We start from the raw sequence: 27,305 nt of genomic DNA on the forward strand, positions 1-27,305 counted from the left end.
TCATATAATCATATTAAAAAAAATCAAAATAGAAAAAGAAAGATAAAATTAAATAACTTACATTATTTATATCATTGAAAATAAAAATATTGATGAGTCATTCCAACAATAATGCAGTATTTTTTCAATAATATAAGCAAGTAAACATAATATCATAGGTTTTAATTATATAGAACAAAAAATAATAATGAAGCAAAGTACAGATATTACATGATCAATGAGAATAAAAAATGGGTTTTAACTTTTTCTCTTCGTTTGTTTTACTTGACGTACACGCAAAAATATGCAAAAAAAATTGGAAAAAAGTGTTGAAATGATTAATAATATTTTTTTATTCTTTTCTTATGACATTATACCATTTACGTAATAAATCGTATTAATTGTTACAAGGAAATTTTTTCAAGCAAAATAAATAAAATAAAATAAATTTTATTTTAAGTTTTTAAATTTTAAAGTTTTATTTGAAAGAAAAAAAGAACAAAGTGAAGGACACGTAGATATAAAAATTAAAAAAAGAAAATATTCAACGAGTATTCAAATTATAATTTGAAAGTAAACAACCTTGAAAGTTACGACTGTATATAGAAAGTTCTTCTTGTACCAAATTCTTGAATTTAAATTTATTTTTATCTTTTTAATTTTTTTTTCCTTGTTCATTCCATATGTACCAATTATAAATGGAAAAAGGAAGAGGAAATCAATTATAAGAATATTCTCATATTTGGATCTTGACCCCGATTATATGAAAGTTTAAAAAATCTTGTATTTCAAAATAAAAATAGTACTTAATATAAAATAACTTCTTTATAAACGAGATAAGATTAGAGAAATCACGTAGATGACGTGGATCAATGAAACGATCAAATGAAATGATGCATATGAAAATGAGAAAAAAGAAAAGAACAAACATAGTAATAATATTGTTTAAATAGAAAAAAATATACTTTATACAAACCTAAGTCGTGTCGTTGAGCAACTTTCTCAGGACTACCATTTAGCCAAACAGTTAATTCTTTTGGATCAAATGTACAATTTTGTCGTTCACGTAGCAAATCCTCGTTTATAGTTATCATTTTATTTTGATACATTTTGTTGTTTTTGTACAATAAATACGATACAATTTTCTAATTCATACGAAATTAAATTAAAAATCTCGATATCTTTAAATTCTTTCTCCGCTTAAAATAACTTTTTTTTTATCTTACTGTTTTTATATAAATATATATATAATACATTTATCTTGACACTTTGACAAAATTTTATGTACAAATATAATTAACTCACAATTAAAATTTTAACATTTCCCAACACTACTCAGTACATTATTTCACTATAAAGCAATCGTAATTACAACTCGTAGCAGAAAGTTGCTAATAATGATATGCGCGCTGTTATATTCCATTCTCTGACTAACAAGAAAAAATTATTAGCATTTTTTTTTTTTTTCTTTTTTTTTTCTATCATTCCTTTCTATGAAAACACATAAGCGATTGACATCTGACAGGAATTTTTAACAACTATTCTACTGTTTCCTTCTTCGGTAATATCACATTCCTATATTACCAACACAAATCATATTTTTATTAACGTTATTCTTTCATTTATACAAACAAACTTTATAAGAATTTATTTTCTTATAATTATATTTATCATATTATTACTTTTTTTTATATTATTAAATGTGAATTTTAATAAAAGTGTTATATTTGAATTTGCTGCGTTTTCGTACAATCGTTCGATATCTCGATTGTTTTACTTCCGTTTGGATACTATAAGGAAGTGACAAGTTCGCCATCTTGTTTTTCTTTATATTGATAGACTTACATGCAGTAAGATGAGGTAAGAATCTTTCGTTAAATTATTTTATTATTATAATTGAAATAAATATTTTTATTCATAATCACATAAGTTCAGCAAATGCTTTATGAATATTTTATGGTTATATAACGTGGAGTGTGGTAAATAATTACTGTTTTTATCTGCTAAGTCTAATTGTTGTTGATGGATCACCACATGGTTGTATACTTGACTCTCATACATATCTTTTTCTACTTTTTCTATGAATATTCTCTATTTTGGTTTATACATAAAGTGTAATAGTTTCTATTAACAATGACGTCGGATGTTGATCTAATTAAATCCCCTCAACAATTTTTTTCACATAAGGAACGTACATACATATGTGTGTGTGATTAGGCTCACTTCATGTTTAAACGAATTTTCATTTTTATTTTCTACTTTTGCAGTTCTTTAAAATTACAAAAGAGGTTGGCAGCCTCTGTTATGCGATGTGGTAGAAAGAAGGTATGGTTGGACCCAAACGAGGTCAATGAAATAGCAAACACTAATTCCCGTAAGTTCATTTGTTGGTTTATTAGTCGTACTTCAATATATATTAAATAATATATAATCAGAATAGTATTAAATTTACAATCATTAAAGATATCTCTACTTTCTTTCTCATAATAGGTCAGAACATCCGAAAATTAATAAAGGATGGGCTGATTATTAAAAAACCAGTTGCAGTACACAGTAGAGCTCGTGTTCGCAAGAACACAGAAGCCAGAAGAAAAGGTCGACATTGCGGATTTGGAAAACGAAAAGGAACAGCTAATGCGCGAACTCCTCAGAAAGTGAGTTAAAAAATTCAATACTTTGCAAGCAGCAAGGATCAACTTGATAGATATTTTGATTGTATATTAATCATAACGATAAGTATAAATTATTATGTGGATTTAATTTACATTAATAAAATAATACAGGATCTATGGATTCAAAGAATGAGAGTTCTGCGACGTCTGCTAAAAAAATATCGGGAAACTAAGAAAATCGACCGACATTTATATCACTTGCTGTACATGAAAGCAAAGGGTAATGTTTTTAAGAATAAGAGAGTATTGATGGAATTTATCCATAAAAAGAAAGCTGAGAAAGCTAGAGCTGAAATGTTATCCGACCAAGCTGAAGCACGTCGTACAAAAGTACGTGAAGCTAGAAAACGAAGAGCAGAAAGAATTGCTACAAAAAAGCAAGAATTAATGCAATCCTATCAGCGAGAAGATGAAGCAGCAGCTGCGCAAAAAAAGTAGTTGTTAAGACCAACCATTTCCTTGTATAAATAAAATATATTGAAAATGATTAATGTTTTTTTAAACTCATATATAAATTATTCTTTATTTACCGACTTATGATAATATGGATTTTACATGTAATACATATTTAATCGAATTGAATAGAACTGTATAAATACGAAGACAAAAAAATCGCTATAGTAAAATTGATTTAGTATAGTTTTATATACTACTAAAATTAATCTAAAAATGTAAACTATACAAATCTCTTGTAGCATCTTATAATGTCAAAAAAATATATATTTATTTATATATATATATATATATATAATTCATAATTTTGAGAATACAATAGACAGAAAAGATCATTAAAATACTATACAAATCTAGTTTCATTAAGTTTTCAATTTAGAATGAGTGAAATAATACTAGATTCAAAACTAACACAGATGTCACTAATGTTTAGGTTTCGTAGCTTCGAAAAGTTTTAGAATTCATTTTGTATTCTTGTATTAACGAGCGCATAGTATCGAGGGTGTCGAGTATTTTTCATTATAACAAAGGTAAATTCTTATTTATTTATATTAATTCGGTTATAAAATGAAATAAAACTATCAATTATTATATCGGTAATATTCAATTGAAACAAATATTTAACAATATATTTGTCATTTTGAAAACAGTTGGTAGCAACACTTAAAAGAAAGGTTCGGTTTCTTAATAATAGGTTAGTAGTAAAACTCGTATAATAATTATTTTTAATCGTATAATTATACATGTAATTTGTCAATAATATATAAAAATATATATATATATATATATATATATATATATATCTGTAAATGTATATGTATATACAGTATTATTTAAAATAATCTTAAAATATCGTTGGATATGTTTTCTCATGTAATTCTTATGTAAAATATAAGAATGATTTAAAATCCATACTTTGCAATTCACAGCTGGAATGTATATAAATCGATGGCCTAAACACTGATACAGGAACAATGGATCAAGATAAAAATGTTAGTAAACACATGAGCTATGTAGTTTGATATTTGATTTAATTTTTTCTACTTATTTTTCTCTTTAATCTTTCATATTTTTGATTATTTAGTTTGTTTGTTGATTCTTTATATACATATATAGATTGGTAATAATGAATTTGTAATATCTATCTTTTTATCTCTAAATACCTTGTGTGTTTATCATTTAAAGTTATTTGGTGTGTTAACCCATTTAAAACAAGTCATAAATAATTAATTTTATTTAAATGTGTTAATAATAATGTTAATGATATTTTAACGTATCAATAATCTCTTGCATGAATCAATACAGTATTTTCTCTATTTAGTTTTGCACTCGTTCACATATTTTATTTGTTTATATTTAGTAACTACATGCGTAGAAAAATTACTACATTTTATAATACAAGTTCTTAACACGGTATTTAGATTGGATTTTGTGTTATTGGAAGATGTAAAAAAATAATTTTGATGTGGCGAAGTATGAAAAGTTATTCGAACGTTAATATGTTATTTTAGTCATTGCTACAAATATTTAGAGCATACATGTATATTTATATATTTATATTAACAATTCTTAATAATCATCAATTTAGTTTAATCAGATATTGTTAATTTTTTATTCTTTCAGAGTATTTTAAGATATTATAGTTTTTCTTTAACGGAACATAAAATGAACAATTAGTTCATTAATATATATGTATATATGGTTGTATATTTGTATATATAGCTGTATATATGATATGTATGGTTGTTGTAACATATTGATATACGCGTATGCAACAAGTATGTATGATCAGATATACGTGTAATGTTAATACATTGGGATTATTTTCTTATTTTTGATTTCATTTTATATTTTTGTAATATGTAGATATTTGATATGTAGTTTTAGAATTATTATTATTATTTGGTGTTGTCTATCCTTAATTCCAGTAATAATTTATTTGTATGTTTTCTTTTTATATATATTAAAATGTGCATCATATATTTTAATTTATTAATGGTGTTACAATGAAATTGAATTAAATTTTAGTTACTAGAAGATGGACAGACCAATGTGATCACGCGATCTACAGCGAGACATCTTCGTCGTAAACGATTAAACGAAGCACGAAGAGCGAGAAATCAATTTCTGGATGATTTTATTAATGGAGTTGATGAGAAGATTAATCAAGAAACAGAAGTTAACTCTGATAGTGAGAAAAGTAAATTGACCAAATCAAAGGCTCGTAGATTACGTAAAAAGGAAAAGGCTAAGTTACTGGAATGTTGTTGCTGCGATACATCTGTCGTCTCAACCAATTTTCTACATTTGGAACCTAACTGTTGTATTAAATCGAATCAGAATACTTTTAATTCTCATCTTAATAATGTGCAACATATCGAAGATTTCTTTACACAGTCATTACTTTCCTTAGGGAATCATAAGAAAACAATTAGAAAAAGTGAAGATACTATCGAATGTGAATATAATTATAACAAGCAAGATATAAACAGTTCGCGGTCTTATCTTACTAAACTTGTTAACTTTGACTCAGAAGATCTGTCTGACTCATCTCAAATAGTTATTTTCTCAGGATTACCAAAATCAATAAATAAAGAGGAACAAACTCATTGTACGAAAAATAGCTCGGGTATAAAAAGGTCTTATTTAGAGTCTTGTAATATTAAAGTAGTCCAATCGTCGGATACTTCCTTTCCTGTATCTGATAATTCTTCGAGACCGAACTATTTGTTTATACCCAACTCAATTTATAAAGATCATCAAGAGGAAAATAAGAATATATCCTTGAATGATCAAACATTAGAAAATATTGTTAGATCAGAGACTTGTCCGTTAAAATATGGTAAGTTAATTATATTTTTTATTATTTAACAGATATCAATACTGACGCGTTAAAATTTCTTATTGACAAGTGAAAATCGATAAAGTCGACAGAGAAAAGTTAATGTTAGATAAGAATAACTTATCAACAAATTCTAATTAAACGTTGTTTTTAGAAGAAGATAATTATTCTTCTTTGGTAATTCAAGAAATATCTGAAGAACCTTCAAATATTGAAAAGACTTCACAAGATTCTATCGTACAAAGAGAACCTTTAGAAGAATCTAAAGAATTAATTTTACCAGGTATGTGTATAAATGATACACTATGATCTATGTAATTTTAATAAACTTTGTTAATATAACATTTAAAATTTCATTTGTAGTAAACGCAACGTTAAATAATTTAGTATCTACAAAAAACGAACAATCCAATAAAATAATGGATTCTAAGGCAAGTGGTACAGTTAAAACTAGAGAGGAGATAAAGGCTGAGCGTGAAGCGAGAAAGGCAGCTAAAGCTGCTAACAAAGGCAAGGGTAAAGTTGCTGCTAATACATCCGACAAGCAGAATATTCCTATTAAAGTAGATAATATTTCTAACGATAATGAAAAACAAAAAACAAATAATGTGATAATATCAGAATCAAATGATTTGTCTGTAACTGAAAATAATTCAAACAATACCATGACAGAAGATAGTACTGTTAATATTAAATCAGAAGGTAAAAGCAATGCTATATTACTCGAGAAAAATAATAAATCTTCTTTGGTAGTCCAAAATTTATCTGAAGAATCTTCAGATATTGAAAAAACATCACAAGTTTCTCTCGTACAAAGAGAACCTTTGGAAGAATCTACAGAATTAATTTTACCAGTAAGCTCAACGTTAGATATTTCAGTTCCCACAAAAAACGAACAATCAAATAAAATAATGGATTCTAAAGCAAGCGGTATGGTCAAAACAAAAGAGGAGATAAAGGCTGAACGTGAAGCGAGAAAGGCAGCTAAAGCTGCTAACAAAGGCAAGGGTAAAGTTGCTGCTAATAAATCCGACAAGCAGAATATTTCTATTAAAGTAGATAATATTTCTAACGATAATGAAAAACAAAAAGCAAATAATGTGATAATATCAGAATCAAATGATATGTCTGTAACTGAAAATAATTCAAACAATACCATGACAGAAGATAGTATTGTTAATATTAAATCGGAAGGTAAAAGCAAGGCTGAATTACGTGCTGAAAGAAGAGCTAAACAAGAAGCGCAAAGAGCTGCCAAACAAGAAGCACAAAGAACTGCCAAACAAGAACAAATTGGTGAAAAAATGAAAGTTAAAAGTAAACCAAATATGATTCAACCAAATGCAATTGTAACAGCTACAGCGGATCATCCAGTAGATAATAAAACGAATAAGATTATAAAGAAAACAACGAAAAATGATACGCACGAAGTAAATCTGTTTAAACATTTGTATCATGAAAGAGAACTTGCCTTGGATAAAGTTTCCACTTCTAATTTTAATATACATCCAGCTATACAAAAACTTGGTGTACAGTATGAGAATAAAATTATTGTCGGTAGTAATGCTAGATGTGTAGCGTTTTTGGTAGCTATAAAACAGCTTATAGGAGATTTTGACAAACCATTAAAAACTGATTTTACTAGAGGACTTGAAACAAAATTGCAAGAATCGGTTTCTTATTTGCACGCCTGCAGGCCATTAGCTGTTTCAATGCAAAATGCATTGCGCCATTTAAAATGGCAAATGACTCAATTAGATTCTACGTCTTCTGATGCTGATGTAAATATGTCTTATTAATTTATATTAAGTATTTTTATTTTTATTAATTGTTACACAGATAAATAACATTTGTTTTATTTCAGGCAAAGCACAAATTAAGAAGTTTAATAGACACTTATATTGTGGAACAGATTCATCTTGCTGATGAAAGTATATCGATATTTATACAAACAAAAATATCCAATGGAAATGTAATTTTAACATATGGATAGTAAGTGAATTAAAATATATATAAAATTTATTTGTATATATTTTTTTTATTAAATTTATTAAAAAGTAATATTTATTTTAGTTCGTCTTTAATTGAAAAAATTTTAACGGATGCTCATAAAGCTGGAAAGCAATTTCGAGTTATCATTGTAGATGGAAGACCATGGTTGGAAGGTAAAGAACAATTGCGACGTTTAGCGACATATGGAATTGATTGCTCATACGTATTGATTAATGCTCTTAGTTTTGTTATGCCAGAGGTGAGTTTATTTTCTCATAATTGAAATAAAAATTCTCTAAATCTAAAATTAATTTAAATTATTTGGAAATATTAAGTGACAAATATATTATAAACAAATATTATAGACTAATTTAATAAGATAACAAAATTATGATTACATAGGTGAGTAAAGTATTTCTTGGTGCCCATGCTATATTAGCAAACGGTGCAGTAATGTCAAGAATTGGTACCGCACAAGTAGCTTTAATGGCAAAATCTTTCAACGTACCAGTGTTGGTAGCGTGCGAAACACACAAATCATGTGAACGTGTACAGACAGATTCTATAGTTCATAATGAATTAGGTGAGTTATATTTGATTAATTGCTGAAAATATTCACTACCAGTATCGCATATCTGATACATCCATTTCTATTGAGAACCAAGCATCACATATTTGTGACAGTAATCTACACGAAAAATGAGTTTTGGGCTGTGATTGAAATCTTTTTGCACAGTAACGAACGTGTTAAATTATATGTATCTTTTATTATTTCTTATGTTTTTATTTTTTAGGTAATGTCGATGATTTAACTAAGAGCACTTATCGTAATTCAAACAAATCATTGCTTTACAATTGGAGATCGAAAAAATGTTTAAATCTTCTCAATATTACCTATGACGTTACACCGGCAGATTTAGTTACAGCTGTCGTTACAGAATTAGCTATTTTACCATGCACTAGCGTGCCTGTGATCCTACGAATTAAACCATCGGAAATTTAAACGTATCTAAATATAATGATTGCTTTTATATTAACCATGTATATTACATGGTGATAAAGAAACATCTATCAAGTCTCATTTCATATAATTGGAGTTAAATTTAATCGACGATTGATACATACTATACGGTATAATAATATAATAATATTGTAGTTATATAGTATATTAACTCAAAGAAAAACAAGAAGGAGAAATGAAATAGTAATAAAAATAATTACAAAATTCATATTTATTATATTCATTCATTGCATTATTATAATCGTTCATATGTTATCTAAAAATATATGGTTATATACTTTTGAATAAATTTTTTTAATTTTAATGATAGAGAGAGAGAGAGAGAGATATGATATAAAAGAGAAAATATAAATAATTCAATCGTAAGATGATACTTTATTTAAAATATTTCACTTTTAAATCAATTCTATACTAAAATATCATATATTCGTATACAAAAGTAATTTTTTTCCCCTACATTTATATTCTTGTAATTTTTATAATTTAAATAATAATAATAATAATAACAACAATATAAAATGACCGCGATCAACGATAATAATATACGAATATTTTATTTCATCATATTTATTCTAGATGTCAGTGTATGTTTGTGTTTTGATTGGCCGAAATCACGTGTATTAGTAGTTTATGAAATGTCAAACAATTCTAAAGAAAAAAGTTATTTTTAAAGCGATTTATCAATGTTTAAAAGATTAATAACTGTACATTTTAACAAACACATTAAAAATAGGTTCTTTTGTTCTAAATTATTGTCAGAAGAAAAGTTGCGTAATGTATTGTTAACAAATTTGCATGTTGAACCAAGAGAAATTGATCAGTTGTTTAATTTATACAGTGAAAGATTATTAAAGATATCAGAGAAAAGAATTATTAGAAATTGTCAAATATGTAACGTGAGTAAAAAATCATTATTATTCCAAATAAAGTATTTTAAGAGGTTATGTTTAATAATATATACATATATCCTAATATTTCATATTTATTTTTTCAGGAACACAATGTTGAGTTAAAAACTGCAAGAAATATATTCACTTGCTTTGTCATGTATTCTCATTTACTGAAACACAGAATATTTGTTTTGCAAGAATTGGGTGTACCTAAAATAGATATTAATTTAGTTTGGAGGTATGTTTATAATTGTATTAAATATCAATTTGTTACTTTGTCCACATGTTTTATTTCATTGGATAAAATTAAATTATATTTTATACATTCGCTACCATATCTGCAATACACCAATTTTATACTGAAAAACAAACAAAAAAATATACAATGCACAAATTTGCAATGGTAATCAATGCGAAAAATAAGCTCTGAGCTGTGGTTGATATCTCTTCTCCGTTGTGTGCTAGCAAACACATTAATGTTGCATGTACATAATTAAATGAATGCGCTATTTTTCTTTTATAGATTGGCACATTACATGAGACGACCTGCAAGTGAATTTAAAACGATTACAAAGATACCAGAGGAGCAGCATATTATAAATAATATAATTAATCACATAGACGGAAATTTGTCAAACGTGCTGCCCATCGAAAAATTGAATGAATCGGTGTCCACGAAAGAGCATTACAAAGCATGTTTTTCATATTACGCTCAACATAAATTAGGTGCCAAAAATGACGAACCATTAAAATATAAAGGATTTATGTTCAAAAGTATAAGAATAATGACTAAATTAATAGATTTTTATAGAGATAAATTTGGTTTTGATTTAGAATATGTAAGTAATATTATATTGTATGATCAAAAATTCGCTTAATACTGATATTAATATTTATTTCTATAACGCAGATAAGAAATCATTTACATATTTTGGATGTTTGCCCGGATTATGCACAATACGTAATGGATAGTTTAAAGGATTACAAAATATCTGACTACAATTTTCAAGAAGTCGTTAAAAAATGGTATAAAATATTACATTACGATCCAGAAAATACGAAAAAAGTATTATTGACCTTAAAAAAATATGAATTAGATGGAAAACCTCTGAGATATTGTATTAAAATTTTGAAAGTTAATAATGATTATCTTATTGATAAATTAAACGAACTATCAACTACACCGGATATCAGAGTATGGTTTAAAAGTCAACGTATATTATTTTTCATAGTGCATAAAAACACGATCAACAAACGAATTGAATTGCTTCGTAAAAGAGGTTACATTAAATCGGCTAACTCACATCTAATTACGAGCGACAATTCTTTTTTTAAAAAGTAATAGGTTTATTATTATCATAATATATATATATATATATACATATATACATATACATATATTTAAATACGATTTTTACAGAAAAAAGTAATATAATTAATAAATACGAGATATATTTCTTTGATATAGATTTCTGCAAGACGAAATAAGTTGCAGTGTAAAAGGTACTTACATAGTATACATTTTATGTAAAGAACTGGGTTCCGACAAGGAAGACTTGATAAATATTTTAAAAAAACATCCATATTGGAACAAAGTATCATTCGTTGATATAGACGATACATTGCGTAATATAAAAGAATATTATTCAATAGAAGATATATGTCGTAATATTCACATTATTCTCTATCCATGGTACTGATCCTAACTCAAATATAATTTTTCTTATATCCGTACATTTTCACGCAACGAATATCTCTATCAAATATAACTTTTTTATTATTTTTCAGGGCTACTATTAAAAAAACGTTACAAACTATAAACGAATCTGATACGTTTAGCAAGGAATATACTCTGTCTCAACAACTAGCGCTTTGCTTGTATCTTATGGAGAAAAATAATCACTTTACTGGCGATGCTATTTGGAATATAGAGGATAATAATGAATTAACAAGCAATAAAGAAATGGAATCATTGAATAACAATGAATTCTTGGATCTAAATCAAAGTTTTAATATTTTGAATAAATCTTGAATTTATTAAGATGTAAGATTATTTTTTATTTTATGATTATTCTTTTGTTCATTCCTAAAAAAAAAAAATAAGAAAACGCATTAAAAGTAATTACGTTTCACGCGGATTATATTAATTATTATATTTTATAAAAGTATCATTTTTCTTTCCGATAATATATAGTTGTCGAATATGAAAGATAATCGTGCGAATTACGAGATCGTATAAACAAATTGGGTGGGTAAATATGATAATAACAAACCATTCTCTCCCACTCTCTTTTAACTAAATATTTAGATTTATTTTCAAAATTATTTTAATACGAGAAATAAACATTGTAAAATAAAATTCGTACATATAGTACTAGATAATAAATCCGACTGTTTCGTTTGCTTCCTAATGCGTTTGCATGCATTATTACAAATATATGCATGCGTTTTATAACGCACGACAGGGAAAGTTATTTAATTAATTAATTAATTAACTTAATACCATAGAAATAATTGCAACTAAGAATTGACGTGAAATTAAATTAATCCGCGACAAAGACGGAATTTCTCGTATTTCACACAATGATAAAAAAAAAAGTAGTTTATAATTTTTACATAATACTTCTATTCGTACTTGGGAGGCAAATAAATTTGCCAATTGAAATTTTATTTCTTAATGATCAATTATTTTAGTACTTAATCGTATATATCACGAAAAAACACGCTGATTAACTTGCTATACATACATATATCATATAAAGCACAATAGACTAACAATAATAGACTAACAATATTAATTTGCATAACATGTATAAGTGAGAATAAAAGAAAAAAGAAGTGTAAAAAGTATCTTAAACACCATTTGTAGTATGCAAAGCTGTCTCGTGTTCTCGTAGAAAAAATTAATTCTCTACGTAGATGTGTTCCGCGTAATAAAAAATAAAGAATGTCGCATTAAAAAGAGAAGAAAAACCATGATCTTCTTGAGTTTTTAGACACAATGATTCACGTGGTAAAGTCCGAGTAGTAACGATAAAAGCCATCTAGAATAAATCTAGAAATTGGCTTTCGAGTCAGTTGAGAAAAGGAGGCAACTGCACGTAACTTTGTTGGCTGTTAGGTTCGCTCTTGACCATCACCTGATCCTTTATACTTTGACGTCCTTGCGGTGAATGCATACCATATTCTTGTTTCTGATCGTGCTGTTGTTGTTGCTGTTGTTGTGAATAATCCGTTTGGTCGTGCTGATATTTATCAGCTGGACTAAGACCACTTACATAATCCAACTGTTTATTTTGTTGATGTTCATCTTCAGACATTGAACCACCAAGATGAGTAGGAGGTGAATGAGTTGTAGTAACCATTGTTTGATAATCATTACGCGTTAAAGGTGGTGGTGGGCTATTACTAGCGTTCATGTAATCTTGATGAACGCGCATAGTGTTGCTGGTAGGCGGAGAAAATAAGGAAGCATCGTGTTGAGGCAACATCGTTGCATAAGGGTATGCCGATCCATTATTGCTAGGACCACCAAAAGACGTCGTGTATGGCGAGTTGGAAGGACTTAAAAGATTCAAATGTGGCGCTAAATCGTAAGCTGGTGTATAGGTCCAAGCATCAGGTGGTGCTGCTGCTGTCGCCGGAGACGCAAACGGGTTTAACGTATTATTCAAAGATGGGAATGAACCTACGAAAATATTAAACAAATACGCGCAATTTAGCTTTTTCCTTTCTTTTTCTAATTAATTTATTTTAAAAGATAATTAATTCAATATATTTTAATAATAATTATAATACCTGAGATCCCAGGACTACCAGAACCGGTAGCTATGTAACTGGCAGTTTTACGCGGCGGTTCCCTTTTCCGCCATTTTGCGCGTCGATTCTGAAACCAAACTTGTACTCGAGATTCCGATAATGCTAATTTTAAAGCTAATTCCTCGCGAGCAAACACATCAGGATAAGGTGCACGTTCGAACGCTCTTTCCAATTCTTCCAATTGATAGGCCGTGAAGGTAGTTCTGTAATAATATTCACGAAAAGATTGAAGAATAAATTCGATGAACAAGGGTTTCGGACGCGAGAGAATACTTGGTATATCATATTTCGACGTTAGTTAATCAACTACCTGGTTTTCTTCTTTTTAATTCCATTATTATCGGTCTTCTTTTTCGAGTCCTTCTTAGCCGATTGCGTTTCACCGCTCACTATGATATAACCAATTAACGATAAACTAATTTTCTATTTTTTTTTTTAGGTACTCCAATTTAGAGGAAATTATAAAATACACATACCTGGGGCAAGAGAGTTCATAGGATCATCCGGCTTCCTTTTTAGAGAATTACCAAGTTGAAGACCTTGTTGCAGAGTCGTAGAAGTCGGTGTTGCAGTGGTCGTCGTCGATGTTGTTACATCCGGAGTTTGAGGTAAGGGTGCGTACATACCAGCTAATTCCAATTCCTTCAATTCTTTTTGTTGTTGTTGTTGCTGCTGCTGTTGCTGTTGTTGCTGTTGTTGCTGCTGCTGCTGTTGTTGTTGCTGTTGTTGCTGCAAATGATGATGAGCCGTTTGATGATGAGGCGGTGGACTATTTGAGGAATCCAATTTATGAAGATGTCCACCGGTTGGCATCAAGTCATTTCCATGATGTCCGCTGTGTAAGCCCAGCATCACTTGAATACTGTGAACCCCGGTACCACCTCGACCACTAAAGTCGGAAAATATTGGATCGTCGAACGGACCACCGTCCATTATTCCGTATGTAATTGATAATCCAAGAATATAACTTCAAGATTCTTCGTATGATTCCTCAAGTAAAACACTTTGATAATTATTATATCACACAGTCGTCGTCATCATCATTATCGTCATCGTCATCGTCATCGTCATCATCAATATCATTATCATCGTCGTCAGCATAATCAGTAGCAGCAGTAGTGAATGAATTCAGTAATTGAAGATTGCTGGATTGATCCAAACGAAGAACCTCAATCAATGGTTATTGTTTCCTTTCTTCTTCTTATTCTTCTTGTTTATCCTTATTGCTTATCCTTCTTCTTGATGGAGGTCAAAAAATCCTCTTTAGTAAGGAAAGCAAAGTTTTAATAGGAAGAAAGGCGATCGTTAACCGCTTGGCGCCTCTAATGGAATCCAAAGCAATTGGTATCAATCGTTGCCGGGTTATGATTAATTTTGATTAGTTTTAAGCGGAGTTAACGAAGTAAACTGTCGGTTATATAGACAGACAGACAGACAGATAGACCGTTGTCCATCGGATATTATATAGTCGTCTAATGGGAGGAACGAGTACGAGGAGGACCTTGGAAGTGAACAGGACCGAAGAAGAATGAGAAGAACGATGAGCGCGTGGAGACGAACTAAACGAAACTAACAGGAATTAAATGAATTGAAGAACGTTTGCGGACCAGTAGAGATCTCCGATCTCTTTCTTTTTCTTCTTCTTTTTTTCTTTTTTTCTTTCTTTTAATGACTGACTTAAAAAGGGGATGATAAATTGAAAACAAAAAAACAACTAAAACTCTAACAATAAAATGTATAAATGAAAAAGAAATTAAAATAGAAGGAGAAAGAAGGAAAGAAAGAGTTAGTATCGCGTAGTTAGACTCTCGCACTATCGACGATCCGTTCTGACTCTGGCTAATCAGGGGACACTCACACAGGCTTATATTTTCAACGAGGCCGCCGTCGAAGCGCCGTTAGGCCGCCCCCACACATGGAGGTTAGCCAATCATGTAGCACCTACTCTTGGGAGAGGTTTCGTGTGCGCCGACCGTCCTGCGCCGATGTAGTATTCTCTCTTTGCGTGCCTCTCGTGCCACTCTCCATGGCTCTTTGTTCTTCCTCCGCCCCCGGGGGGTTGGACTTTACGATACGAGAGGCCCTCCACAAATCGGCCTGCTTCTCTCCTTCTCTCGAAACTCTCGTGGGAATCGAAAACTGTTTGGCCTCGATCGAGGATTTCCCACATGACTTCTCTTCCTTTTACATCTCCATCGAATTATATATATATATATATACACACACAGATATAATAATATATATGTAATTATATAATAATATGTTTCTCTGTCAAGAATCAGATGATACCATAAACCGCCATTTTTTCCTTCCCTTTTTTTAGTTTTCCCGCCGAAAAAACTTGACCAATGTTATCACCACCTTCACTTCACCCAATCTTATAATCACAACTGTTTATTTCTTTCATTTCACTGATATATTCCTCGAATTGAACATTCCTCACTCGATAATGAACACTTTTCTTTTTCTTCCTGGTCATTCTTCTTACTAGTTACTGAGGTGTTTACTTACTGGCTACCACCACCGGCCTATAAGTATGTAAGATCGTAAGTGAATGTGATATTTAGTTTGAAATCAATGTAACCGATCGATCGTTCGATCTACGATGAAAATATATAAGATATATAAGCGGAAAAGTAGTGATAGAACCTCGAAGAAGAGATCCATGTCCGTTGACCGGCAGCATGGCACTGAGCTCTTAAGCGCAGGCTCAATGAAACCAGCAATCGCCAGGAATTGCCTCGAATTGGCCCAATCAAACTACCCCCATTCCGTGTGTATACGCGTATATTAACTGCTAATTTCATCGGCGCTAATTAGCGAACGCGCGCGCGCGAGCTCGGGCGCGAGCGCGTCGCGTTCCTTATTCAAACAAAGCTTACTTTGTTCGAAGATTCCACTGATCCGATCGCGCGTTTAAGATTTATTCGCCGATCGTGAAACTCTTTTCATCCTTCTAACTCTATCTCTTTCTCTTTCTGGAGTGATTGACTCTAACAATGACAACCCTTGCTGGCACGCGTCAACGGCCATCTTTGTTTTTATTCTCACTTCGAACTTTTCAATAAGCTTTTCTCTTCGTTGCTTAACATCAGCTTCATAAACATCGATTAAAATGAAATTTCATCGGAGAATCATTACAGAATTGTAGAAAGAATGTTCATAACGTGATCGTTGGTAGGAATGAAATTCAACCCTTTCGAGGTTAACCGTGTCGGCCGATGCGTTGTGAACCTTTCGGTTAATTACAGACGAGTATACATAGACATTGTACCATTCTTTCGGCTGGTTCAAGTCCGCGAATTTCGTTCAATATAAATGCAAACCGATTGAAAGAATGACAGAAAGAAAGTGAAAGAGAGAGAGAGAGAGAGAGAGAAAGAGATAAATATATGAGTGAGAAAGAGAAGCTTGGCGACAGACAACGAGAAGTTGGTAACTTAACTGGCCTAAATGGGTTTAACTCGATGTGATTTTGCTGGTGAACCACTAAATTGAACGAATACGAACTAAACCGAACTCAACTAAGCTAATCATATCACATTACTAGCGTTATTAGCCGAGCGACGATATAAGTGAAGGTCCGGTGATGGCTCGCTGCAGTACCGGGTCGCCTCCTGCACTGACCCTCCGCGCGTCTCTCCTTCCATTTTTTGGGGAATTTTATTTGTTTTCTTCTTTCTATTAGTTTCTCTCTTCCTTCTTTGCTGTTTAGTTTTCTTTCTTTCTTTTTTTTCTTAAACCGACTCGATCCGAATCACCTACGACAACTATCGGAAAATCTCTATTCTTATATAAAAAAAAAAGATACTGATTTGTTTTGGATCATTTCAACGGCTAGCAAGAAAGAAAATAAGGGTAAGAGTAAGAAAAAGAGAAACAGAAAGGGAAAGAAAAAAAAAGGAGAAGAAAAAGAGGAAGAGAGACATACGCATCAGTTAGATTTTATTCCTTCGAAGATCTTCAAACTTGTGAACAACTTCGTGCGTTTCGCGCCACCCCGAAATCAGCCGAACATGACCGAAGGTATATACCCACTTACATTACAAGGAACGGATATAGTCGGACGTATTCGAGTGATTTCTTCATATATATATATACATATATATACATATATATACATATATACATATATATATATATATACCACATATATATATATACATACCATAAGCCATTACACACATATATATATATATATATATATGTGTTATTATATATTTTGCAACACTATACCACTCGGTTCTTATTAAGATAAGGAGGACATATAATTTAGTGAATAATTGTCTTCAACATTTTCTACAAATAATATATCGATTGAAAATCGTGCGATTAGGGTAAATATATGTACACATATACTATCGATATATATATATATATATATATCGATGAAAGATTTATAAAATAAGTGTGTGCGTGTATAATCGTTCGCATAATTATCGTGTGTGTTGATCAGTGTAGATTGGATAAATTTGTAAAAATATTGACATCATTTTTCAAAGATTTTGTACAAATCAACTTTTATTGAAATAACTATTACTCTACGTTTAACTCTTATATAAAATATAATTAATTAAGTTAACCAGCGTGTGTATATATAGATAGATAGATAGATAGATATATATATATAGATGACTGAAAACTGCGTTGAGCAAAAAGAGATTAGTCTAATCGTAAACATCTTGTCTTTTCGTGTTTTATATATCTCTCTCTCTCTTTTTCTTTTCTTTTTATTAATAGTATTATTATTATTATTATTATTATTATTATTATTATTGTAGAGACTATCGCGACTTTTTTACGTCGTAGGTATGTCGACCGCGCTTATGGTATAACTATGTACCCGCAGTGTGCACACTGTTAGGATCGACCAATTGAGCCTGTTAACGTCAATTGATCTAAATTGCTTCAATTGGACATAATTGCGCGAAGGCGACGGGGAACCTCCGCTGTTACTACTCACCAACTATATTCCACGTTTATCTCTGCACGCAAATATCTTTTCGTCTCAAATTTAAACATTCTCTATCTATCTTTCTCTTTCATCTGCAATAATTTATATACTTTTAAATACTTACCATACCATTAATTGTTATTCTTTTTTATTTTCTCATTAATTTATGATACAATGTGTGTTATGGGATCGATAAGATAGAAATATATTAATCATATTTCTTTTTTTTTTTTTTTTTTAAATTGTTTAACAAATTATTTCATTTTTATATTTAAAAATAATCAATGAAAACGGAATATATAAGATACCGAATAAGCTATATTTTATTACTAATGTTTAGGATAATAAATTGACTTTATTCCAGTGTTTCATGGTCTTCTTCTATAAAAATTATGTGAACATAGAGAGAACACATTACAGATTAATTTCAAAATTGTATTTATGTCATTATACTTATATATATACTTTTGGACACGTGTGTTTAGATCGTAAAAATATATATGTTAAATTTGGCAGTAAAAAATTAGCGGCACGTACCAACTTAACACCGTAAGATTACCAACTATGTTTTAGGGTAGAAGAAACTTTAAAACTTGTGTCGCAGCATCACCGATGACGTCGTTTCCTGATTAAAGACAGGCTCGTTCATATCCGGCTCACGTTCATCATTATTCGCACAGTCTCATACTTTCTCGAGATTAATCAATCTTTTATTATATTTATTTTATTCGTATTCGTTACGTATCCGCCATGTGTCTTTTTTTGTCATTCGATTCTTATTTTTCTTTTTTTTTTTTTTCCTTAATTCATACGGTACATTCATTGTAAGATTATTTCAAATATACGTACGAGAGAGCTATTTGGACCCACATATTTCGTGAGAACGTCATTCTAATATTTCTTTCTCTGTCTATCTTACTTTCCTATGAATTTCTGTTTCTCATGATATTTTCTGATTGGTTGAGGGTGATACACCGACTACTACGATCCCGCATAAGACCTTGTATACCTCTACGTTTCTAATATAATATAACTGCGGGTGGGAATTTACGAGAGTATATCTTTCAATCTCTCTGATTACATGATCTTTTTATATATATATATATAAGTCTGTCTTTTTTTATCGCGAACAAAAATTGGGAAAATAGGCCCATATTATAGACCTTCTATAAAAAGAAAGAAAAAAAAAAGGTGCGTGGTGAGTAATCTTTCGTCAGAATCGTTTTATACGAGACACGATCTTGTATAGTGTAATTCTCAGTATCGCAGTATGTACTACGTTGGTCAACTAAAATCATTTTTAACAAACTAGAATTTCTTAGTTTTTTAGTTTCATTAATTTTATTTATTATTTTTATTTCGAATAATATTGAATGTTTAATTAGATTGCTAGGAATCTGATTTGAGATTTGATACTTTTCAGTTTTGTTCTCTCATGACTTCCAACATTGTTCAGTGTAAGTATGAGAATATATTTGTCTCGTTAGGAAATATTTCTTCGTTTATCCCCTCGATTCTATATGGGGTACTCTAAAACTCCCGTATAAAAACCATATGTTTTCACGTTTCGATATGCTGGCCAAGATGACTCTCAACGACACGCGACCCGCACCCTAAACGAGTGCTTAATTGTTTCCGAAATTTTATCGTCTACTCCCATAGATTACAGCCATAAAAAATTGATTGATCTTACAACTTGGTCGGAGCTAATTATTTCATGACAAATCGAATTTCTTTGGTTTCGAATTACAATTTATTTGACTTATATAAACGAATTAAATATAATATCTAAATTTATATTTTTACACTTTACGGTTTAGAATCTTTGATTATGTATTTTTTATGGAAGATAATTAAGTAATACCAAAATTTGAATATTTTGTATATAATTGATAAAAGAAATTAATTATTTTCACATTTTAATTTAATATAAAAGAGATTTCTATTTTTATACACTCATATGTAAAAAATGTGTATTTATTTAAAAAATTTTATTTTACATCTAATATCGATATCTACAGCATACAAAATATATACGAATTCCTATTTTACCAACATTATCTATGTAAAGTGACAGGTGATAGCACCTGTCTTTAAATCATTGAAACTACTATTGATATTCCTCTCACTAGTCGATAAAAATGTTCAAAATAGATTTGACTTTTATTTTTATATTATGTTAAAAATATGTAATATGATATTAAATATATGACATATGATGTTAAAAATACATAAGATTTAATGTATAAAAAATAAACTAAAAAAAACGTAGTATTGTTTATACTTAAACTTTAACATTTCACTTAGATATGAATAACTATGAAGACGATTATTTAATTCAAACGGTGAATAAGTAGGCTACTCAAGTAAGCCACTATATTGGCACATGCATCTGACAAAAATATTCGAAAAAGCCACTGTAGTGGCAGACCGGCTAAGCACCATATCATAAAGTTTACCATAAGATAAGTTTTCTATTGTTTTTTGTTTTCAATGAATTGCTGACTTTGTTTTTGTCCATTTTTCTCCGGTCTTTCTAGCTCCAATACGATATCGGTTTATTTTTTAATCTAGTAAGTCTTTTTCCTGTACCTGTTCCAAGACAAACGTTCTTAAAGAGTAAACTTCATTAATTAATAATTAAAACAAAATATTTATATTAGAGTTTTAATTGTTGTATGCTTTTAAATGTATATAGAATTAAATTACATTTTCACTTTGTGTAGACTACTTGTTATTAAAAGTTACTAGGAAATAAGAAAGTTTTAGAAATATTGAAAATCTAGTAACCTGGCTAAGCCGATATTGGTAATAGTAGTGCTCTACTTACCATCAGAATTACCGACAGTAGAAAATTTTTCTCCGCAGGTAATACGATTTACCGACCGAGATCTGATGGTAACTTACCAACAGAATTACCGACAGTAAAAAATTATTAAATAATTAGGCGAGCAATTATGGATTTTAAATGAGCAATTAAGAGCATTTATTCTTTTCTTTCTACGGTGAAAATTTTTCTACTGTTGGTAATTCTAATGGTAAGTAGTGCACTATTATTACCGATATCGTCTTAGCCAGGTTACTAGATTTTCAATATTTCTGAAACTTTCTTATTTCCTAGTAACTTTTAATAACAAGTAGTCTACACAAAGTTAATGTGTAATTTAATTCTATATACATTTAAGAGCAAACAACAATTAAAAATCTAATATAAATATTTTGTTTTAATTATTAATTAAAGGAGTTTACTCGTTAAGAATGATTGTCTTGGAATAGGTACAGGAAAAAGACTTACTAGATTAAAAAATAAACCGATATCGTATTGGAGCTAGAAAAACCGGAGAAAAACGGACAAACAAAAAGTCAGCGATTCATTGAAAACAAAAAACAATAGAAAACTTCATTGCTTTGCTTAGAAATGAGAAAAAACATTTTCGATTTTTCAATTATTAATAATTAATTAAATAATTATAATTAATAAAATGAAGAATTATATAGATTGCGATTGAGCTATTAATGAACTATTAAGATCACTTCTTCACTTTTTTCTACTGTTGTTTTTCTATGCCAACTTTTGTGTGCTTATATTTTTTAAATAAAAAATTGATGTAAGTTAAAAGTTAATAATAATAATAATAATAGACAAAAATGTATAAATTGTTAAATAAAATTTACGAAACAATATATAATTAAAATCTATTTTATAAATCATTATATAATATTATAAACAGAAAAAAGATTTCAATGGAGATGTCACGTTAAATAATAAATACGACAAGTTTGCATAGAATTAATTAAAACAAAAAAAAAAACGACCAATTTGTTTATACTATTTTCTTTTAAGTAAACACATGCATGTTTAAATATAATTTGGTCAAACGTCGAGATGTGTTTACGTTACTACGACACAGAAGTCCTCCAAGTGTTGATGAATTTAGCTTAAGGGAAAGAGAATCCTAACGCAGAAATAGCAAATCCATTAGAAAGTAAGAAAAACAACAGTGCATTACAGTGCTTCTGTTTAATATTTAAACTAGTAAATAGTTAATAACTTTGAGTACACTTTACAGAAAAATTCCTTTTTTAATACCATTTACATCACTTTATTTTTTACCCATCTAACAATCTATGTTTAATCTTTTATTCAATAATTTTTATTATTATAATATAATAATACATTTTTCTCTAAAATTATTTCTCGTTGTCCTTTAAATAAGTAAATAGTTGACAATTATATGATTGCTCTTTAAACAACAATTCTTTTTTAACATCTCCAATATCATTTTATTTTTTATTCAACCTCCTTCGGGATATAAAATATTTGTAAAAAATTGTCTCTCATTCTATTTTTTTTGTAAATCACAAAATTTTTCTAACATTTTCTATCATTTTTCTTTTCTAATTTCACTTTTAACATTGAAAATAGAGACGGAGGGAGAGATAAGAAAGAGAAGTTGCTTAAAAATAGTAACAAAACAAGTCTGTTAAATATTTTAGCCACGTGTGTGAAGAAGAAATCGAATAAGTAAAAGAGGAAGAAGAAGAAGAAGAAGAAGAAGAAGAAAAGTCAAGAACGACTCTGCGATCCAGCCGACGATTCCTCGAGCTCGAAAATAGCTCGCATAGTTTCTTCTTACTTGACTCCCCTAACGCGTTAGAATATTTCATCCCAGGATTGTTAAACCTGGCCAAAGAACTTAGCCATAAATAATTAATGAACTATTATTATTCGCTAATATTATAAAAAGAAAAAAATTAAGGTTAAAAAAGAAAAAATAATAAAAAATGTACATAATTATTTATATATATATATATATATATAAATAATTATGTACATTTTTTATTATTTTTTCTTTTTTAACCTTAATTTTTTTCTTTTTATAATATTAGCGAATNATTTGAAGAAAATGTTCATTATCTTTGGCAAATAATCCTGGCTTTGAATCTATTCGTAAGATGATCAACAACATTTATAGTTACTAAACATTTTTTTTTTATATTTTTTTTTTTTTTTTTTTTTTTTTATACCACTCCCACTGTCCGCTATTACAACACAACGGTTTCCTTAAATTTAAGTATATATATAAAAGCCAAATTATATAATTACGTATACATATAGATACATATATACACACACACACACATATATATATTATTTATTTAACAGTTCATTTACTATGCATATAAAATATTTTTCCATACATTTCTAATTGTAAGTAAATAGAAAATTTTTGACATATTTATATATATAAAGTAGTAAATAATAATATAGACAAACATGTGTGTATATTTATACAATTAGAAATTTAATGAAGTATATATATTTACGTAGGAAAACGTACAAACGAATGGAGTATGTCAGGCAACTATGCAAGAGACTTGGCAAGGCTGACAATCTGAAGCTCTAGCCAGACGTTGTACATATATACATACATCTGGTTATGTATATTTTCGTACCGGGAACTACGTGATATTCTCAAATCTTTATGGCACGCATACACACGCATGCACGTAGACACATACACACATATATATATATATATATATATAATTTTTGCTGGGTTTAATCGTATATTAAAAGCTTTTAACTCTTCTTTATTTATTCTTTACTCTCTCTTTCTCTCTCTCTCTCTCTCTCTCTCTCTCTCTTTATCATACACACACCTGTGCATATGTATATGTAATTATGTATAACTAAAGAAATGAAAAAAATACTTCATTATTGACGTAACTTGATTACTTTCACCTTAAATTAATACATTTAAAATAAATTAAAACAATTAAAATTAATTAAAAACAATTAATTGTCTCTTTCGAAAAATATGTTTCGAATTTTTAATTGAAATTATTGTCTTACAAGCTGAGATATATTGTAATTTTATAACTCGCAATACGATTGAAAAAAGATCTTAATTGATTATGAAAATTATCCCCAACACGTTTTTTGATCCATTTAGAAATTGTTGGAATTTTATTATGTAAAATTACGTATATCTTGATATTTTTATCATTGTCATTACCATCAGCAACACTTATGGTCATTGTCGTCATCATTATCATGATTGTCATCACAATAATCGTCATCTTGATTCAAAGCCAGAAAATCAAACTGTTAATAAAGCAGAATGATTTAGAATATTAGCGTAGATTAGTATTAGTATGTTAGAAATGTTGTGCAATTACTCGTTTAACGTGTTGAGAGAGGTCTCGTGAGACAAAAGTAACGTGAACCTTAGAAAATTTGACCAAAGAACAATTTTCTTTCTCTCTCTCTCTCTATTATATCACACTAATGCATATGTGTACTTCAATTTATATATGTGTTAGTGTATTTACATTACAAAATTAGATCTTTGCCAGAAAATATTCTCAGGAAGTGAAAAATCGTTTTGTAACGTTAGTTAGGTGTTACAAAATGACATAATCTCTTAAGCAACGTAAGAATGAAAAATACAAAAATACATTTTCGTTTATTTCTTTTTCTTTTTTTCATTTTTTCTTTTTTCTTCTCCAAAACAAAATATAATGAATACGAACGATTTATCTTGTAAGAGATCTAGGAAAAAATGATTTGTTGTTTTATATATATATATATTTTTTTTTTCCTTTGGTTATCTTTCTTACGGTATATAGCAATTATAGTTATCTCATTCTTTCTCGTTATATAATCTTAAATCTGATTCGTCAACTTATCGATTAGCTCTTAGCACGAGAAACTCTGTGATATCTCCGAAATATGGGATTGAAACATTTCTTTTTAATTTCGTATCTTCAATTATTTACGATATTATATTGTCCAATTAGTTTTTCTTCTTTTTCTATTTTTGTTTGGTTTCAATCACGCGTTTATGGATTACAATATCGAAGGACAAAATAATTCATCACATTTTCTTCGACGATATTTTTGCTATTGCGAATACAACCAAGTTAAATGAAATGGGGCAAAAGATTTTTGTGTTTGTTTTAAAAAATTGTCACGAGAAGAGAGTTGAATATAAAACAAAAATTGTTTATACGGGGATTAACATCGGGAATTGAATTAAAAATACATTTTTTTTTCATCCGAGAGAATGCAACGAAATTTAAAAAAAAATTTTAATGGTTTCCGATTGGAACGAAACAAAACAGAGCACAAATTCGTGATCGATAAAATCCATTGGTGTAGATCGATTTGTACATATGTGTATACCTATGTACTTTTTGATGTGATCTGATAAGAGTTAACAGCTAATGGATAGAGATATTTTTTATTCCTCTCTCTCTCTTTTCTTTTGATTTCATTGGGAAAAACCGTCCCAATCTAATCGGACTCTATCGATGATGTATGTAACACTTGAAAACACTAAACTCGCGAGTTAGTAGTCTTCTAGTTCAAGATTTCTAACAATATTCTAACCGTATGAACAAATTTTTGAAAACAAAAAAGAAAAACAAAGAAAACACAATTGCTATATCAAATACTTTTTAACGAACAAAACTGTATTATCCGCGAATTAATTTTGATTATATATGTTACCGTCAAAGCCGGAAAGCTCTTTGCATTTATAGTAATGACGAGGAATTACTAGCAATGACTGATTTTCGGCTTTGACGGTAACATATATATTCAAATATAATACATAATCGTTTGTTAAAAATGAATGATTAATTCAATTGATTATATATATAACGTTGAAATAAAATAATGATTAATAATATAAATGAGAGCGATATACGATAGAGTTCACGTTTGAGAATTAACTTTGAAATTACGTATTCAATGATTACCGTATGTGTGTTTTACATTGGTAAAATAATAAAGTAACGATTATATTTTCAAATAAAAATAAAAATAATGATTAATAATTAGCATACATATATTTATTGAAATTAAATCATATAAAATATTCATATAAATAATTGAACATAATTATCGAATGATATAAATCCAGATGTTAAGATAATACGATTGACAATGTGAAATATCGAAAGAAAGAGATTTAATATTTCTCGACATTTTTTGTTAATTATCATTTAATATAATATAAATATAATTTCAATATATATCAAATATAAATCACATAAAATATATATATATATATATTTCTTACATTTTCCGATTAAGTCGAATTCCTAATTACTGGAGCATACATATAAATCGAGATGTTAAGATAATAGATTTGTAAAATGTGAAATATTGAAGGGGCAGGATGGGGAAAAAAGAGATTTGATCCGTTAGTTACTTCTATTGGTTCGATAGGGAAGGTAGGTATGTAGGTTCGGTATTGATCCACTCCGCATTCGAGCGACCTTTAATGTTCCCCTTTCCTCTCGGTCACCCCTCATTCTCATCCTACATTCCACACTTCTGCGCTCTGTGCTCTCTCGGTCTTCTCTCTAGGCCAAAAGAGGATGGGAAGAGGAGGAGATGGTTGGTAAGAGGGGAAGTTGGCACTCTTGGAGACCAGAAAGAAACGAGACTAAGAGAGATAGAAATATTTAAAAAGAGGGAGAGAAAGAGAGATAGACAAACAGATAGACAGACTAAACCAAGAGATAAATCCTACGCACGACCTACAACAATGCCTGGAGTTTCTGCTGCAGCTGATTTCACGACCAACCAACCAACGAACCGGCCATTCCGCTACCCGGAATTCCACCGTTCTCCGGAAGTACGTCACCTAACTCAAACTTATATATATAT

General features: G+C 29.3%; 5 protein-coding genes and 1 long non-coding RNA gene across 9 annotated transcripts in view; 4 read left to right on the forward strand and 2 right to left on the reverse strand.

Annotated features, from left to right (window-relative positions):
• LOC106792167 (probable peroxisomal acyl-coenzyme A oxidase 1) overlaps nucleotides 1-1,152 on the reverse strand; it is a 6,240-nt gene extending 5,088 nt beyond the window's left edge. The window contains exon 1 of the mRNA XM_014758374.1: nucleotides 956-1,152. Coding sequence (XP_014613860.1) covers nucleotides 956-1,088 — 133 coding nt within the window. The 5' untranslated portion in view covers nucleotides 1,089-1,152. The remainder of the gene's footprint in view (nucleotides 1-955) is intronic.
• Nucleotides 1,153-1,746: 594 nt separating this feature from the next.
• On the forward strand, nucleotides 1,747-3,158 carry LOC106792169 (60S ribosomal protein L19). Its single transcript, XM_014758379.1, has 4 exons — nucleotides 1,747-1,839; nucleotides 2,247-2,353; nucleotides 2,470-2,633; nucleotides 2,763-3,158. Exons 1-4 carry the CDS (start codon nucleotides 1,835-1,837, stop codon nucleotides 3,087-3,089), a joined length of 603 nt encoding a protein of 200 aa, XP_014613865.1. The 5' UTR covers nucleotides 1,747-1,834; the 3' UTR covers nucleotides 3,090-3,158.
• Nucleotides 3,159-3,542: 384 nt separating this feature from the next.
• LOC106792168 (probable cyclin-dependent serine/threonine-protein kinase DDB_G0292550) lies at nucleotides 3,543-9,158 on the forward strand. 3 transcript variants are annotated; one of them, XM_014758378.1, is made up of 10 exons: nucleotides 3,543-3,634; nucleotides 3,755-3,798; nucleotides 4,034-4,096; nucleotides 5,133-5,946; nucleotides 6,104-6,229; nucleotides 6,310-7,727; nucleotides 7,811-7,938; nucleotides 8,020-8,197; nucleotides 8,341-8,521; nucleotides 8,733-9,158. In XM_014758378.1, exons 3-10 carry the CDS (start codon nucleotides 4,079-4,081, stop codon nucleotides 8,939-8,941), a joined length of 3,072 nt encoding a protein of 1,023 aa, XP_014613864.1. In that variant the 5' UTR covers nucleotides 3,543-3,634; nucleotides 3,755-3,798; nucleotides 4,034-4,078; the 3' UTR covers nucleotides 8,942-9,158. The 3 variants fall into 3 exon arrangements, with proteins under 3 accessions (XP_014613864.1, XP_014613862.1, XP_014613863.1); XM_014758376.1 differs by having other exon boundaries at nucleotides 3,544-3,634; nucleotides 6,101-6,229; XM_014758377.1 differs by lacking the exon at nucleotides 3,755-3,798 and having other exon boundaries at nucleotides 3,560-3,634; nucleotides 6,101-6,229.
• A 330-nt stretch (nucleotides 9,159-9,488) lies between these two features.
• On the forward strand, nucleotides 9,489-12,252 carry LOC106792156. The gene is made up of 6 exons (XM_014758357.1): nucleotides 9,489-9,855; nucleotides 9,954-10,087; nucleotides 10,373-10,688; nucleotides 10,760-11,187; nucleotides 11,318-11,542; nucleotides 11,638-12,252. The coding sequence occupies exons 1-6, from the start codon at nucleotides 9,643-9,645 to the stop codon at nucleotides 11,879-11,881; spliced, it is 1,560 nt and encodes a 519-aa protein (XP_014613843.1). The 5' UTR covers nucleotides 9,489-9,642; the 3' UTR covers nucleotides 11,882-12,252.
• LOC106792157 (homeobox protein orthopedia B-like) lies at nucleotides 12,140-15,854 on the reverse strand. The gene is made up of 4 exons (XM_014758358.1): nucleotides 14,145-15,854; nucleotides 13,979-14,057; nucleotides 13,648-13,871; nucleotides 12,140-13,537 (listed from the first exon to the last, which is right to left on the reverse strand). The coding sequence occupies exons 1-4, from the start codon at nucleotides 14,599-14,601 to the stop codon at nucleotides 12,924-12,926; spliced, it is 1,374 nt and encodes a 457-aa protein (XP_014613844.1). The 5' UTR covers nucleotides 14,602-15,854; the 3' UTR covers nucleotides 12,140-12,923.
• A 656-nt stretch (nucleotides 15,855-16,510) lies between these two features.
• On the forward strand, nucleotides 16,511-18,986 carry LOC106792159. Of its 2 annotated transcripts, none has more exons than XR_001382261.1 (2): nucleotides 16,511-17,694; nucleotides 18,478-18,986. It is a non-coding gene; the product is annotated as an uncharacterized LOC106792159 (long non-coding RNA). The 2 variants fall into 2 exon arrangements; XR_001382262.1 differs by having other exon boundaries at nucleotides 16,511-17,526.
• The last annotated feature ends 8,319 nt before the right edge of the window (nucleotides 18,987-27,305 follow it).

This window comes from Polistes canadensis, unplaced genomic scaffold, assembly GCF_001313835.1.
Source record: "Polistes canadensis isolate GaletaPanama2010 unplaced genomic scaffold, ASM131383v1 scaffold_385, whole genome shotgun sequence".
Lineage (NCBI taxonomy): Eukaryota > Metazoa > Arthropoda > Insecta > Hymenoptera > Vespidae > Polistes > Polistes canadensis.

Bases quoted from the DNA above. Each gene is read 5' to 3' on its own strand.
- LOC106792169 (XM_014758379.1), top strand. The intron at 2,354-2,469 runs GTAAGTTCATTT...TTCTCATAATAG, and splicing joins AATAGCAAACACTAATTCCC to GTCAGAACATCCGAAAATTA. The intron at 2,634-2,762 runs GTGAGTTAAAAA...AAAATAATACAG, and splicing joins ATGCGCGAACTCCTCAGAAA to GATCTATGGATTCAAAGAAT.
- LOC106792168 (XM_014758376.1), top strand. The intron at 7,939-8,019 runs GTAAGTGAATTA...TATTTATTTTAG, and splicing joins GTAATTTTAACATATGGATA to TTCGTCTTTAATTGAAAAAA. The intron at 8,198-8,340 runs GTGAGTTTATTT...ATGATTACATAG, and splicing joins TTAGTTTTGTTATGCCAGAG to GTGAGTAAAGTATTTCTTGG.
- LOC106792156 (XM_014758357.1), top strand. From the start codon at position 9,643: ATGTTTAAAAGATTAATAACTGTACATTTTAACAAACACATTAAAAAT. The intron at 11,188-11,317 runs GTAATAGGTTTA...TCTTTGATATAG, and splicing joins GACAATTCTTTTTTTAAAAA to ATTTCTGCAAGACGAAATAA. The intron at 11,543-11,637 runs GTACTGATCCTA...ATTATTTTTCAG, and splicing joins CACATTATTCTCTATCCATG to GGCTACTATTAAAAAAACGT.
- LOC106792157 (XM_014758358.1), bottom strand. From the start codon at position 14,601: ATGGACGGTGGTCCGTTCGACGATCCAATATTTTCCGACTTTAGTGGT. The intron at 14,058-14,144 runs GTATGTGTATTT...GTTATATCATAG, and splicing joins TATGAACTCTCTTGCCCCAG to TGAGCGGTGAAACGCAATCG. The intron at 13,872-13,978 runs GTAGTTGATTAA...ATATTATTACAG, and splicing joins ATTAAAAAGAAGAAAACCAG to AACTACCTTCACGGCCTATC.